We start from the raw sequence: 14,349 nt of genomic DNA, 5'->3' as shown, positions 1-14,349 counted from the left end.
TATCTGGGAACACCACCACCTGAAGTTCCCTTCCAAGTGACTCACCACCCTGACTTAGCAACAAATCACCGTTCCTTCACTATCACTGGGTCAAAACCCTGGATCCCCCTCCCTAACGTCACTATGGATGTGCTTACAGACATGGACTGCAGCAGGTTCAAGAAGGCAGCTCACCACCTGAAGGGCAACTATGGATGGACAATTAAAGCTGGTCTAGCCAGAGACACCCACATCCTGGAAATAAATAAAAAAGATGTGAATCAATTAAGGGGCATCAGCAAAAACTTGTTAAAGGCAAATTGTGTTTAACTAACTTGATGGAGTTCTTAATTAAATAACAGTTAATTAATCCACTTTTTCTTATTTGGAGTTGGATTGGGAGCTGAGGCTGTTCTCCTTCAGAGAAGACTTGAAAGTGGTTTTCAAAATCATTGGTGGGCAGAGAAGATAGTGAGAAAACATTCCCATTGATGGAAGGGTTCAGAACAAAGATACACAAGACAAATCTTTTATATGCAAAGTGTTGTTAGGATCAGGAATGCATTATCTGACAGTGTGCTGGATATGGATTGGATCGTTGGTCCGAGCATGAATGCCTCGGTCAAATCAACTCGCCACCTTCTCCAAGGAAAACTTCTCCAATTGATTTGTGCAACTGAAGTTTCACATTCCTGAAACCATTCTTGCGAATCTTTTCCGCACCCCCTGTAATGCCTTCACACCTTCTCTGCAGTCTGTCACCCAGGACTTGATGCAATACTGCAGTTGAGACTGAACCAGTGCTTTATATCAATTTAAAATAACTTTCTTCTTCTCTCCTGTAGAGGCCTGGAATGGTTAAGGACATCATGTTTCCGTTACTAAAGGAACACTGATGAAGCAGTTGGGTTTTCATGGCCATTTTCTGCTGTCAGAACCATTTGACTTAGAACATAGAACACTACAGCACAAACAGGCCCTTCGGCCCACAAGTTGCACCAATCACATCCATACCTACCAGGCCTATCTATAACCCTCAATCCCATTAAATCCCATGTACCCATCTAGAAGTCTCTTAAAAGACCCCAGCGAGTTCGCCTCTACCACCACCGACGGCAGCCGATTCCACTCACTCACCACCCTCTGAGTGAAAAACTTACCCCTGACATCTCCTCTGTACCTGCTTCCCAGCACCTCAAACCTGTGTCCTCTCATAACGACCATTTCAGCCCAGGGAAATAGCCTCCGAGAATCCACCCTATCCATTCCTCTCAACATTTTATAAACCTCTATCAGGTCGCCTCTCAACCTTCGTCTCTCCAGGGAGAAGAGACCTAGCTCCCTCAACCTATCTTCATAAGGCATGCCTCCCAATCCAGGCAACATCCTTGTAAATCTCTTCTGCACCCTCTCAATAGCTTCCACATCCTTCCTGAAGTGAGGTGACCAGAACTGCGCACAGTACTCCAAGTGGGGTCTGACAATGGTCTTATAAAGTTGCAGCATTACCTCCCGACTCCTAAACTCAATCCCTCGATTAATAATGACTTCCATCGCTAATTATTAAAACAGCTGTTAATTTTCTTGTCATTCTCCTGATGAACAGATGACGATAGCCAGGACTTTGAACCTGAAAAGCCTCCATCGAAAGCCAAAGTCCGTGGAAAAAGAGCGGCGAGGCCGGCGGTTTGCCCGACCGTTGGGGAAAATATCACCAGAGGGAAAAAACCATCAAAGGCCAGGGGGAGAGAAGGATGCTCCCCAGTCAAGGAAGAAGCTGGCAAAGAAATGAAATGCCGTGCAGCTTCCAGTGGGAGGTAGGCTTTACACCATTCCTCAAATGAAGGGAACAGAACTGTAACTGGTTATTATTCAAGGTGCAAACTCGATGGGCTGAAGGGCCTCTTCTGCACTGAATGATTCTATGATTCTAAAGTTGCTGGGTGGAGTGTGGGGATAAGCTCACACCATCTCTCTCTGTAAGAGTCTCAGCCTGCTGTACCGACAATCGGTTCACTCCCATTTGCACAAAAAGTAAAAGTTAAATTTATTATTAGTTACAAGTAGGCCTACATTAACGTTGCAATGAAGCTGCTGTGAAAATCCACCAATTGCCACACCCCAGTGCCTGTCCGGGAACACTGAGGGAGAATTTAGCATGGCCAATTCATCTAACCTGCACGTCATTCCAGTTGTGGGAGGAAACCGGAGCACCCAAAGGAAACCCACACAGACACAGGGAGAACATGCAAACTCGACACAGACAGTGACCCAAGTGGGGCATCAAACCCGGGTCACTGGTGCTGTGAGGCAGCAGTGCTAACCACTGTGCCACAACTGAGCATATTTAGTTGAGTACGTTTGGTAACATTAAGTGAGCAGATGTAATTAAAATTATGGGCAGAGAGCTCCAAAGAATTTTGATACATGTTTTCTGTTATATCAGCAGCGTTAAGATGTCTAGGAATTTGAAAGCTGGAGTTATGTCAGCCAGGTGAATTATTTATTGTGGGAAAAGAAATGATTCTTCATTCCACAATAAAAATTAGTGATAGCTGATGCTGCAGTTAGAGTATTGCCTTTCCTTCACATATTCATTGACAGCTGGATTTAGAAGAACTGAGGTTTATTTTAACTGCATTGTTAACAGTCCAGAGAAAGAATTTCAGCACAACACAGGCAGGGAATGAAATAGGCAGTTGCTCCTCGCAGTACGTTGGATCGAATGGTGTTCATATTGTGTCTCACATCGGCTTTTCATGTCAGTTTGATAGACCCATTGAAGAAGCAGAAAGAGGACAGTTCCCAGGAGGATGACAGTACAGAGGACAGTGAAGACGAGTGGGAGGAAGTAGAAGGTAAGTGACCAATTCATGACAAATGGGAGGTAATCTAATCTGACCCACTAGGCAGGATCAACAGAGATTCAATCTGGTTTAGAATCAGCACTAATTAAAGGATCATTTCCTGACCTTGCCCAGGAAACATGAGATTGGGACAGTGTAGAGGGAACTTTACGCTGTATCTAACCCTGTGCCATCCCTGTCCTGGGAGTGTTTGTTGGGGACAGTGTAGAGGGCGCTTTAGTCTGTAACTCTGTGCTGTACCTGTCCTGGGAGTGTTTGATGGAGGACAGTGTGGAGGGAGCTTTACTCTGTATCTAACCCCATGCTGTACCTGTTCTGGGAGTGTTTGATGGGGGACAGTGTAGAGGGAGCTTTACTCTGTATCTAACCCCGTGCTGTACCTGTCCTGGGAGTGTTTGATGGGGGGACAGTGTAGACGGAGCTTTACTCTGTATCTAACCCTGTGCTGTACCTGTCCTGGGAGTGTTTGATGAGGACAGTGTAGAGGGAGCTTTAATCTGTATCTAACCCCATGCTGTACCTGTCCTGGGAGTGTTTGATGAGGACAGTGTAGAGGAAGCTTTACTGATACCGTGTCTGACTTATCTTCAGTCACAGTGTGTGGGGTAATAGTGGCTTCGCACTCATGCAATGAGAGTGAAATATTATTTGATGTTTGATCAGACAGTTGAGTGAGTGACAGCCAATGGTACAGTGTGACCCAGAGTTTAATTTCCCTTTTTTTTCCATTTCCTCACAGAGCTCCAGAATGTTATGCCAGAGGAACCATCGGCCTGCCCCTTCCCTGAATCCACCCTTCCTGCAAAGCCACTGGAAATTGAAATTGAAAGTCCAGCACATGCAAAGAAAAGAGAGAAGAGGCCTGTGACTTATCACCTTACAATTTATTATTGTCCTTATTATAATGCAACCTGATAGCCACTCCACTCCACCCCACTCCACCCCACCCCACCCCACTCCACTCCACCCCACCCCACCCCACCCCACCCCACCCCACCCCACCCCACCCCACTCCACCCCACTCCACCCCACTCCACCCCACTCCACCATCATCTCATCCAATTCTGAGCCAGAACATCTTGGGTTCAAGTCACATTTCAGAGACACAAGCCATAATCCAGGCTGACACCACTTCCACCCCAAGGGTCAGCACAGAGGAAGCGCTGCACTATCAGGTGTTATCTTTCAGTTAGGAGGAGGTTCAGAACAAGGGACTGTAGTGTTAAGGTTAGAGCCAGGCCACTCAGGAGTGATGTCAGGAATCACACATTCACAAGAAGAGTGATGGAAACCTGAAACTCTCTCCCAGAAAACTTTTGAGGTTGGGAATAATTGGGAATGTCACTGCAGATTGGAAGGTAGCTCCAATGTCAATGGATTTTGGTTAATAATGGCTATGAAGGGATAGGTAATCAAGGCAGGGAGATGGAGTTGAACTTTTAATTAGCCCTGTTCTCACTGAATCCCAATCATGGGACTTGAGCATTGCTGACTACCTAGCATTTATTGGAGGGCAATTGAGAGTCAACATTGCTTTGCTGTGGTTCTGGAGTCACGTGTAGGCTAGACTGGGTAACAACGGCAGATTTCCCTCCCTAAAGGACTTTAGTGAACCAGATGGGCTTTTCCGACAATGGTTTCACGGTAGATTCAGTAGATTCTTAATTTCAGATATTTATGTTCAATTCAAATTCTACCATCTACCATGGTGGTATTCGAACCCGGGACCCCAGAACATTAGCTGAGTTTCTGGATTAATAGTCTAGTGATAATACCACTCGGCCATCGCCTACCCGAGGCTGATTGACTTCGTCCTGTTCCTGTTGTTGGATAAGATTTTAAATTGTCTCTGTTTCACTCAAAGTCTAAGATCCTGTGATCCGATTGGACAAAGAACAGGGATTTTCCCTTGGTGTCCTGGTTAATATTATTCCCTCAACATCTTAAACACTCCTTGCTCATGGACTGATTTCCAAGCATAGCGCTGTAGTGGCCGAAATGTCTTTACTAATTAACAATACTTTTACTTCAAAAAGTAACTACTGAGGAGACTTTGCAAAGACATTGTTCAAAATAGAAGCATTGAAACAGACCTTTCAATACCCACACCATGCCAATGCTCCCTTCCACTTCTCCTCTTCAAACCTTAATGACCTAAGGTCTTTCTCGGAAAAGACCTGTGGATTCAGGTCCCACTCCAAAGCCTTGAGCACATTTAAGAGTTTCTATAGCTAGATGAAGAGAGAGAGGTTGGTGAAGACAAATGTAGGTCTCCTACAGACAGAAACAGGGGAATGTATAATGGGACAAAGAAATGGTCGAGCAACTGAATGCATACTTTGGTTCGTTCTTCACAAAAGAGGACATAAATCAGATGCCAGAAATGTTGGAGAATGTAAGGTTTAGTGAGAGGGAAGAACTGAGAGAGATCAATATTAGTAGAGAAATTATGCTAGGAAAATTGAAGGCGGATAAATCCCCAGGGCCTGATAATCTACATCCCAGAGTACTTAAAGAAGTGGCTTTAGAAATAGTGGATGCATTGGTGGTCACGTTCCAGTATTCTTATAGGGAACAGATCCTGCAGATTGGAGGGTAGCTAATGTCACTCTAATATTCAGAAATGAAGTAGAGAGAAAACAGAATAATAGACCTGTAATCTTAACATTGGTAGTGGGGAAAATTCTCGAATCTATTATCAAGAACTTCATGGCAGAGCATTTAGAAAGCAGTGGCAGGATCAGACAGAGTCAGCAAGGATTTATGAAGGGGAAATCATGCCTGACAAATCTGTTGGAATTATTTGAAGATGTAACTAGTAGAGTTGACAAGGGGGAACCGGTTGATGTGGTATATTTGACTTTCAGAAAGCGTTTGACAAAGTCCCACATAAGAGATTATCATGTAAGATTAAAGTGCATGGGATTGGGGGAAGGGTATTGAGATGGATAGAAACTGTTCGGCAGAGAGGAAACGAAGAGTAGGAATTAATGGGTGCTTTTCAAATTGGCAGGCAGTAACTTGTGAGGTGCCATAGGGATTGATGCTGGGACCCCAGTTATTCACAACATATATTAATGATTTAGATGAAGGAGCAAAACATAACATCGCAAAGTTTCCAGATGATACCAAGTTGGGTGGGAAGACAAACTGTGACGAGGACACAGAGATCCTTCAGAATGATCTGGACAGATTGATAGGCCCACTCACCCAATGTCAGGTGCAGTATAATTTGGATAAATGTGAGGCTATTCACTTTGGAAGCAAAAACAAGAAAACAGATTAGTACCTGAATGGCTGTATATTGGGAGAGGGGAGTCCTTGTGCACCAGTCACTGAAGGTAAGCGCGCAGGTACAGCAGGCGGTAAAGAAGGCAAATGGTATATTGGCCTTCATTGCAAGAGGTTTCGAGTGCAGGAGCAGAGATGTGTTGTTGCAATTATACAGGGCCTTGGTGAGGCCACACCGAGAGTATTGTGTGCAGTTTTGGTCTCCTTTTCTGAGGAAGCATGTTCTTGCTCTCGAGGGAATGAAGCGAAGGTTTACCAGGCTGATTCTGGGGATGGCGGGACTGATGTATGAGGAGAGATTGAGGAAATTGCGAGGCATCTTGAAGGGAATTGCTCGATAGAGCAGACGCAGCACGGTTTCATTAAAGGGAAGTCGTGTCTGACAAATTTACTGGAGTTCTATGAGGATGTGTCTAGGGCAGTGGATAGAGGAGAGCCGGTGGATGTGGTCTTTCTAGATTTTCAGAAGGCGTTTGACAAAGTACCTCACGAGGTTATTGCAGAAGGTTGAGGGACATGGAGTTGGGGGTAGGGTGTTAGCGTGGATAGAGGATTGGTTGTCAAATAGGAGGCAGAGAGTGGGGGTCAACGGGTGCTATTCGGATTGGCGGTTGGTGACTAGTGGAGTGCCCCAGGGGTCAGTGCTGGGGCCTCAGCTTTTTACCATTTATATAGATGATCTGGAGGAGGGAACCGAGTGTAGGGTGTCGAAATTTGCTGATGACACCAAGATTGGGGGAACGGCAAATTGTGCGGAGGGTGTGGAGAGTCTGCAGAAGGATCTAGATAGGCTGGGCGAATGGGCCAGGAAATGGCAAATGGAATTTAATGTTGGCAAGTGTGAGGTGGTCCACTTTGGTAGGAATACTGGTAGGAAGGACTATTACTTACGTGGCGAAAAATTGCAGCAGACGACGGTGCAGAGGGACCTCGGGGTCCTTGTGCATGAGTCGCAAAAACCCAGCTTGCAGGTGCAGCAGGTGGTCAGGAAGGCGAATGGGATGCTGGCCTTCATAGCGAGGGGGATTGAATATAAAAGTAGGGAGGTCTTGCTGCAGCTGTATAGGGCATTGGTGAGGCCGCAGCTGGAGTAGTGTGTGCAGTTTTGGGCGCTGCACCTGCGCAAAGATATTTTGGCCTTGGAGGGAGTGCAGAGGAGGTTTACTAGGCTGATACCGGAGTTGAGGGGGTTGAGCTATGAGGAGAGGCTGAATAAACTAGGCTTGTACTCCTTAGAGTTTAGAAGAATGAGGGGAGATGTAAGATGATGAATGGGATGGATAGGATAGAGGTGGAGAGACTCTTCCCGCTCAAAAAAGACAGTAGGACTAGGGGGCACAGCCTCAAGATAAAGGGGGGGCGGTTTAGAACGGAGTTGAGGAGGAACTTCTTCACTCAAAGGGTGGTGAATCTCTGGAATTCTCTGCCCGTTGAAGTGGTGAAGGCTGCCTCGCTAAATATTTTTAAGACGCGGGTTGATGGGTTTTTGATAAGAGAGGGGATTAAGGGTTATGGGGAGAGGGCGGGAAAGTGGAACTGAGCCACGACAGATCAGCCATGATCTTATTGAATGGCGGGGCAGGCTCGAAGGGCTAGATGGCCTACTCCTGCTCCTATTTCTTACGTTCTTATGATTGACTAGGTTAGGATTGTTTTCGCTGGAGTTCGGACTAATGAGGGGGGGATCTCATAGAGACTTAAAAAATTCTAACAGGTCTAGATGGGGTAGATGCAGAGAGGATGTTCCTGATGGTGGGGGAGTCCAGAACCACAGGTCACAGTCTGAGGATTCAGGGGGACCGTTTAGGACGGAGGTGTGGAGATATTTCTTCACCCAAAAAGTGGTGAGCCTGTGGAATTCATTCCCACGGGAAGTAGTTGATGCTAAAACATTGAATGTGTTCAAGAGGCGGCTGGATGTCGCGCTTGGGGCGAATGGGATCAAAGGTTATGGGGTAAAAGCAGGATTAGGCTATTGAGTTGGATGATCAACCATGATCATAATGAATGGCAAATCAAGCTCAAAAGGCCTCCTCCTGATCCTATTTTCTGTGTTTCTATGAGACCCCCATTGCCAGTATTGAGGGTGTGCTGCACTGCTGGAGGTGTCATGTTTGAGATGTTAATGTGAGGTTTATTCAGGTGGATGTAAAAGAAATACAGGGCAGTATTTTAAAGAAGGGTATGGAAGTTTTCCCCAGTGACCTGGACCAAGATTGATCCTTAAACCAACACTGCCTGGTTCTTACCATATCGCTGTTTGTGGGATCTTGCTATGTAAACATTAGCTGCTGCATTTCTTACATTACCATAGTGACTACATTTCAGTGGTATTTCAATGGCTTTGAAAGGCTGTGGGACGTCCACTGGTTTGGACAGGCATTGTATGAATACAGATTGTCTTACATGAACATTTTATGATGAATTAAACATCCAATCCATTTTGTTCCTAACTTTAAAACCACTGCTTTGTATCAAACAGGGAGCAGAGGCAGCTTCAGTTTGAAGACTATCTCCGCCGAATGATTAACCGTTTTACTAAGAACCTGCGTGTGGACATTCACAAGGTATGTGCATGGACTGCAGCAGTTCAAGAAGGAGGCTCAGCACCACCTGTACCAAAGAGAAAGCACGTATCTGATGGGATTGCTCCCTGCTGCATCATTCTTTGATTCTGTACACACCTATCAGGAAAGATTGGATAGGCTGCAACTCTTTTCTCTAGATAAGAAATGAAGGGGTGCTTTCGTTGAGGTCATTGACTTTGGAAAGGGTTTAACAGGGGAAACATAGAAAAGATGTTGCCACTTGTGGGGGAGACCAGAACTAGAAGCTACAAATATAGCTTAGTCAGTAATAAATCCAGCCGGGAATCCAGGACAAAATTCTTTACCCACGGGGAGTGGGGGAGAATGCGGGACTTGCTCCCACAGAGAGTGGGGGAGAATGTGGGACTCACTCCCATGGGGAGTGGGAGAGAATGTGGGACTCGCTCCCACGGGGAGTGGGAGAGAATGTGGGACTTGCTCCCGCAGGGAGTGGGAGAGAATGTGGGACTCGCTCCCGCGGGTAGTGGTTGAAGTGAATAGTACCAATACATTTAAGGGGAAGTTGGATAAACATATGAGAGAGAAAGGAATTGGAGGTTACATTGGGGTAGGAGGAGGCTCATTAATGCTAGCATTGCCTTGTAGGGCCGAATGGCTTGCTTCTTTGTTGTAAATAGTATGATCGATACTATTGGGTCAATTGTTGAATTTGCCACTTGGATCTTTTGGTTGTTTTCTCTGCTGCAGGTGCATCTTCTGTGTTTGTTGGCCAATGGTATGTTCCGGAACAGGACGTGCAATGAGCCGGAACTTCGGGCCATGGCGCTGTCCCTGATCCCTACCAATCTTGCCAAGGTGCCAGGTGGTGGTGTGGGGATTCCATACATCTCTAAGCTGCTCAAATGGTAAGCCAATGGAACTGGCCTATCCATCACCTCTCAAGGTGACCAGAAGCTTGGTATGAAAATTCGAGGAGGAGAAAGGTTTATGGAGGGAATTCCAGAGCCCGGAGCCTCAGGCAGCTGAAGGCATAGCCTCCAAACAGTGAAGTGATTAAAATCAGAGATGCTCAAAGGTCAGGATTGGAAGTATCCAGATATTTCAGGGGCTGGTGATGCTGGAGGAGGTTATGGAGGGGGAGGCCATAGAGGGATTTGAAAACATGGTTGAGAATTTTAAAATTGAAGTGTTTGTACCGTGAAAGTGACCAAACTTTAGTGGTGAACAACCTTTCTACTAACCAGAGTTGAAAAGTTCTGAGAAATTGATTCCTGTTGAATCCAGTCCAGGTGTTAGCTGTTTGTGTATACCCCCTCCTCTCACAGTCACATTGAGCCTCTGGGAGATAGCCCAGTCCCAGTTTGTGCTGAGCTGATTGAACTTGATGTGAAATTAGTCCAATTTCCTTGGCCTTTCTCCAGAAATAGCTGGTATTGTCATGGTTACTCCTTTCTGTACCATCCCCAATGCAGAAACATCCTTCCCATGTTGACCTTTTATCCCGAGGGGGATGGAATACAAAGGCGAGTACACGATGCTTCAGCGTACAGAGCTTTGATCAGACTGCAGCTGAAGCGATTGCGTTCAGATCTGGCCTCTTCCGCTATGGTGAGCTTCAATCTGATAGAATTGTACTGCGCTAAAGAGGTTAACTTATGAAGTCAGTTCACCAACACTAATCTTCTATTCCCTGGAGTTTCGATGGGTTGAGGAGCAATCTGATCGAGGTGATCAAGGTGATTAAAGAATTCGATAGGGTCCATCAAAGAAAATAATTTCCTCCGATGGAGAGAGTCCAGAACAAGGATGCAAAACCCTAAAATGAGGGCCAGGCTGTTTAGTGATGATGTTAAGAAGCACTTCCTCACACAAAGGGGAGTGGGAATCTGGAACCGTCTCCCTTAGAAAGCTGTCATGGTTGGGGTTAATTGAACATTTCAAGTCTGAGATTGATATATTTTTGTTGGCTGAGCATATTGAAGACAATGGAGCAAAGCTTGGGTAAATGTAGTTGAGATACAGATCAGCCATGATCGAACTGAATGGCGGTACAAGTTTGAGGAGCTGAATGGCCTTATTCTGTCCCTTTGGCTAGAAATATAGAGGATTCCACGAGGTCGCTGGTCCAAGCCTGATAGAACAAACTTATTTTCATCTTAGCTTTGTCCGTCCAGCGATGCAGTCCAGTATCTGTTACCATCGTTAATTTTAGTCTCTCTTTTTTACAGGTTTGTATCAGCCTTTGATATTGATCCTTCCCTGCCCAGTGATGAGACGGACTCTCTGTTCACAATGCTGAAGAGGAGATTCAGCAGCCATTCTGCAAGGAACGAGCAAGAAATGGTTCATGTGTGTACTCTCTGTGTGACCAGCAGTAGTGTATCTCTGAGCTTCCTGTACTCTGCATCTCAACAGGCCCTAAGTCAATAAGATTCTCTGCTCCTCTAACTCGCTGTTCATCATAATAAATGACCACAAACCCTTGTTGGGCTTTCCTCACTCTCCCCCCCTCCTACCCCTCTCCCTCCCCCTCCTGTCTCTCTTTTCCCCCCGCTCTCTCATTTCACCCCTACTTTTTCCCATCTCTTTCTAACACACTCCATTTTTCTGCTCCCCATTGCTCTCCCTCCCTATCCTTTGTCTTTCTTTCTGTGCCCCTCCTTCCTGTGTGCTCTCTCTCTCTCAAGCCTCCACCTCAAGGTCAGCTGAGACCTTCATTCCCCTCGCTTCACCTGAGTGTAACATTCCGCCGTTTCCAGTCTCAGAAGTCACTTACAATAGGAAAAGAACTAAAAGCTATTTCTTGATAATTTGACAATGAGACACAGCAGAAAAAATGATTAACACTGGGATTTTCGACGGATTTGAGATCACAAACAATCCCCAACAGTAAATGATTGTTTGAAGGTTTTGTACTTTTCCTTTATTTGCACACTCTGTGTTTCCCAGTCACTGTGATCTTACTTATCAAGCTGGTTTTGTTTTAACAGTTGTTTCTAATCACCCTGCGATGTCTGCCCTTGGTATCACGCCTTGTGATTTCATTTCAACCTGTTCCATTTAAAGAAAGTTTGAAAGCGGTAAGAAATTCACCCTAATTATGTTCATTTCACTTTTTTTCGTCAGATTCTTAGCAACAGGAGGGGGGGTTCATCCAGTGCCTTGATTCTGCTTTATTCGATTTATCTGTGTCACTTCCATAATTCTTAATATTCTCACTCAACCAAAACCTAGCAATCACATTTGTTAGGGCCTGGACCAGAAACTCCAAGATATATTTCAAAGTTAACCTAGACCCCGACTTTTGCATTTGATTTTGGCATTAGGGTGAGCATAAAATGTTTCACTCCAGGTATGATTCAAGTGACCCAATAAGAAGCTTTTATTAAAAGAAACTTTATTTAACAAAAAGAATTAGCATAACTTTTACCAACGGCAAAGTATAATTCTTAACAGCTAGCTACCTTTATTGTTCCAATTTAAAGCAATACCCCATAGAATACACCCTTGTTCAGAATTAGTTGGCACAGAAACCAAAAATTCTTGCATGATGTTAGATTTTTAGCTTTTTAACACTTCTGGACACAGATCCAGACAGCAATTTCCAAAGAAGGATAGATCCTCAAAACAGCAAAACTTCAGTGAAGTAAAATATAGTTTCTGGCAGGTCCCAGTAGTTAGACTTCAGAGACAGACAAGAGAGGCAACACTTATTCTCCCAAAAAGCCTACTGAGTTTGAGTTCTCTGTGTAAGCCTGGCTGTACCCAGTCATATGGCCATACCTGTCAATCATCCCAATCAAGTTCCACTCTGCAAAATCCCAGGGAAGAACACAAACAACAGAATCCTGAATTAATTCAAATCAAAGCAAACACTGCATCAATTAGAACATAAGAAATAGGAGCAGGAGTAGGCCATCTAGCCCTTCAAGCCTGCCCCGCCATTCAATAAGATCATGGCTGAACTGTCGTGGCTCAGTTCCACTTTCCCGCCCTCTCCCCATAACCCTTAATCCCCTTGTCTATCAAAAACCTATCTACCCGCGTCTTAAATATATTTAGCGAGGCAGCTTCCACCACTTCAACGGGCAGAGAATTCCAGAGATTCACCACCCTTTGAGTGAAGAAGTTCCTCCTCAACTCCGTTCTAAACTGCTCCCCCCCCATCTTGAGGCTGTGCCCTCTAGTCCTACTGTCCTTTCTGGGCGGAAAGAGCCTCTCCACCTCTGTCCTATCCATCCCATTCATCATCTTATACGTCTCAATGAGATCTCCCCTCATTCTTCTAAACTCTAACGAGTATAAGCCTAGTTTATTCAGCCTCTCCTCATAGTTCAACCCCCTCAACTCCAGAATCAGCCTAGTAAACCTCCTCTGCACTCCCTCCAAGGCCAAAACATCCTTGCGTAAGTGCAGCAACCAAAACTGCACACAGTACTCCAGCTGCGGCCTCACCAGTGCCCTGTACAGTTGCAGCAAGACCTCCCTACTTTTATATTCAATCCCCCTCGCTATGAAGGCCAGCATCCCATTTGCCTTCCTGACCACCTGCTGCACCTGCAGGCTGGGTTTTTGCGACTCATGCACAAGGACCCAAGGTCCCTCTGCACCGTTGCATGCTGCAGTTTTTCGCCCTGTAAGTAATAGTCCTTCCTACCAGTATTCCTACCAAAGTGGACAACTTCACACTTGCTAACATTAAATTCCATTTGCCAATTCCTGGCCCATTCGCCCAACCTATCTAGATCCTTCTGCAGACTTTCCACACCCTCCGCACAATTTGCCGTTCCACCAATTTTGGTGTCATCAGCAAATTTCGACACCATACACTCGGTTCCCTCCTCCAGATCATCTATATAAATGGTAAATAGCTGAGGCCCCAGCACCGATCCCTGGGGCGCTCCATTAGTCACCAACCGCCAATCCGAATAGCACCCATTGACCCCCACTCCCTGCCTCCTATTTGACAGCCAATCCCCTATCCACGCTAACACTCTACCCCCAACTCCATGCCCCCTAATCTTATGTAATAACCTCTTGTGCGGCACCTTATCAAACGCCTTCTGAATTAAGATCAATTATGTTACTGCAGTAACAATACAGGGTGTGGGTTGGAGACAGACTGGCTCTGATAAATTGGGAGGGACTGCTAAAGAGATCCTGCACAGAAACCTGACTAAAATATTTTTCTTAAAGGCACAGTATCGTCACATAGTTTCAAAATTTCCAATTAACCCCATCCTTACTGATGTTTGGGAGATATGGCAGGGGAGTGTGCCAGATTTCTACTATCTTTTGTGTGAAGAAGTGTTTCTTATCACTCTCTGCCACTTCTGTGCAGCATTCCTCAGTACTGACCCTCTGACAGTGCGGCACTCCCTCAGTACTGACTGTCTGACAGTGCAACATCCCTCAGTACTGACCCTCTGATAGTCCGGCACTCCCTCTGGGAGTCTCAGCTGGGATTTTGTGTTGTAGTTTCTCGGGTGGGACATAAGCCTACAACCATTGAGCTGAGTTGGGTGTGATACCCACAGAGCCACACCTTTCTCAGCACCTGTGGTATTTTGCCCAGCTTAGTCACTTTACAGAAATTTGAAAGATCTTCTGCTGAGGTTGGATTTGTATCTTTTTGACTGGGAGTAACAGCGTCTTTAACAGGA

At 45.5% G+C, this 14,349-nt stretch overlaps 1 protein-coding gene across 1 annotated transcript in view; it reads left to right on the top strand.

Moving 5' to 3' along the window:
* xpc (xeroderma pigmentosum, complementation group C) overlaps positions 1 to 14,349 on the top strand; it is a 32,332-nt gene that overhangs the window by 2,146 nt on the left and 15,837 nt on the right. The window contains exons 2-8 of the mRNA XM_080218623.1: positions 1,586 to 1,796; positions 2,746 to 2,837; positions 3,586 to 3,706; positions 8,620 to 8,704; positions 9,434 to 9,591; positions 10,915 to 11,035; positions 11,677 to 11,766. Coding sequence (XP_080074749.1) covers positions 1,586 to 1,796; positions 2,746 to 2,837; positions 3,586 to 3,706; positions 8,620 to 8,704; positions 9,434 to 9,591; positions 10,915 to 11,035; positions 11,677 to 11,766 — 878 coding nt within the window. The remainder of the gene's footprint in view (positions 1 to 1,585; positions 1,797 to 2,745; positions 2,838 to 3,585; positions 3,707 to 8,619; positions 8,705 to 9,433; positions 9,592 to 10,914; positions 11,036 to 11,676; positions 11,767 to 14,349) is intronic.

The sequence above is a fragment of the Carcharhinus amblyrhynchos genome, chromosome 3 (assembly GCF_965287045.1).
Source record: "Carcharhinus amblyrhynchos chromosome 3, sCarAmb.v2.hapA, whole genome shotgun sequence".
Taxonomy (NCBI): domain Eukaryota; kingdom Metazoa; phylum Chordata; class Chondrichthyes; order Carcharhiniformes; family Carcharhinidae; genus Carcharhinus; species Carcharhinus amblyrhynchos.
Note: the sequence above shows the minus strand (reverse complement) of the source record. Positions and strands in the feature narration are given on the sequence as shown.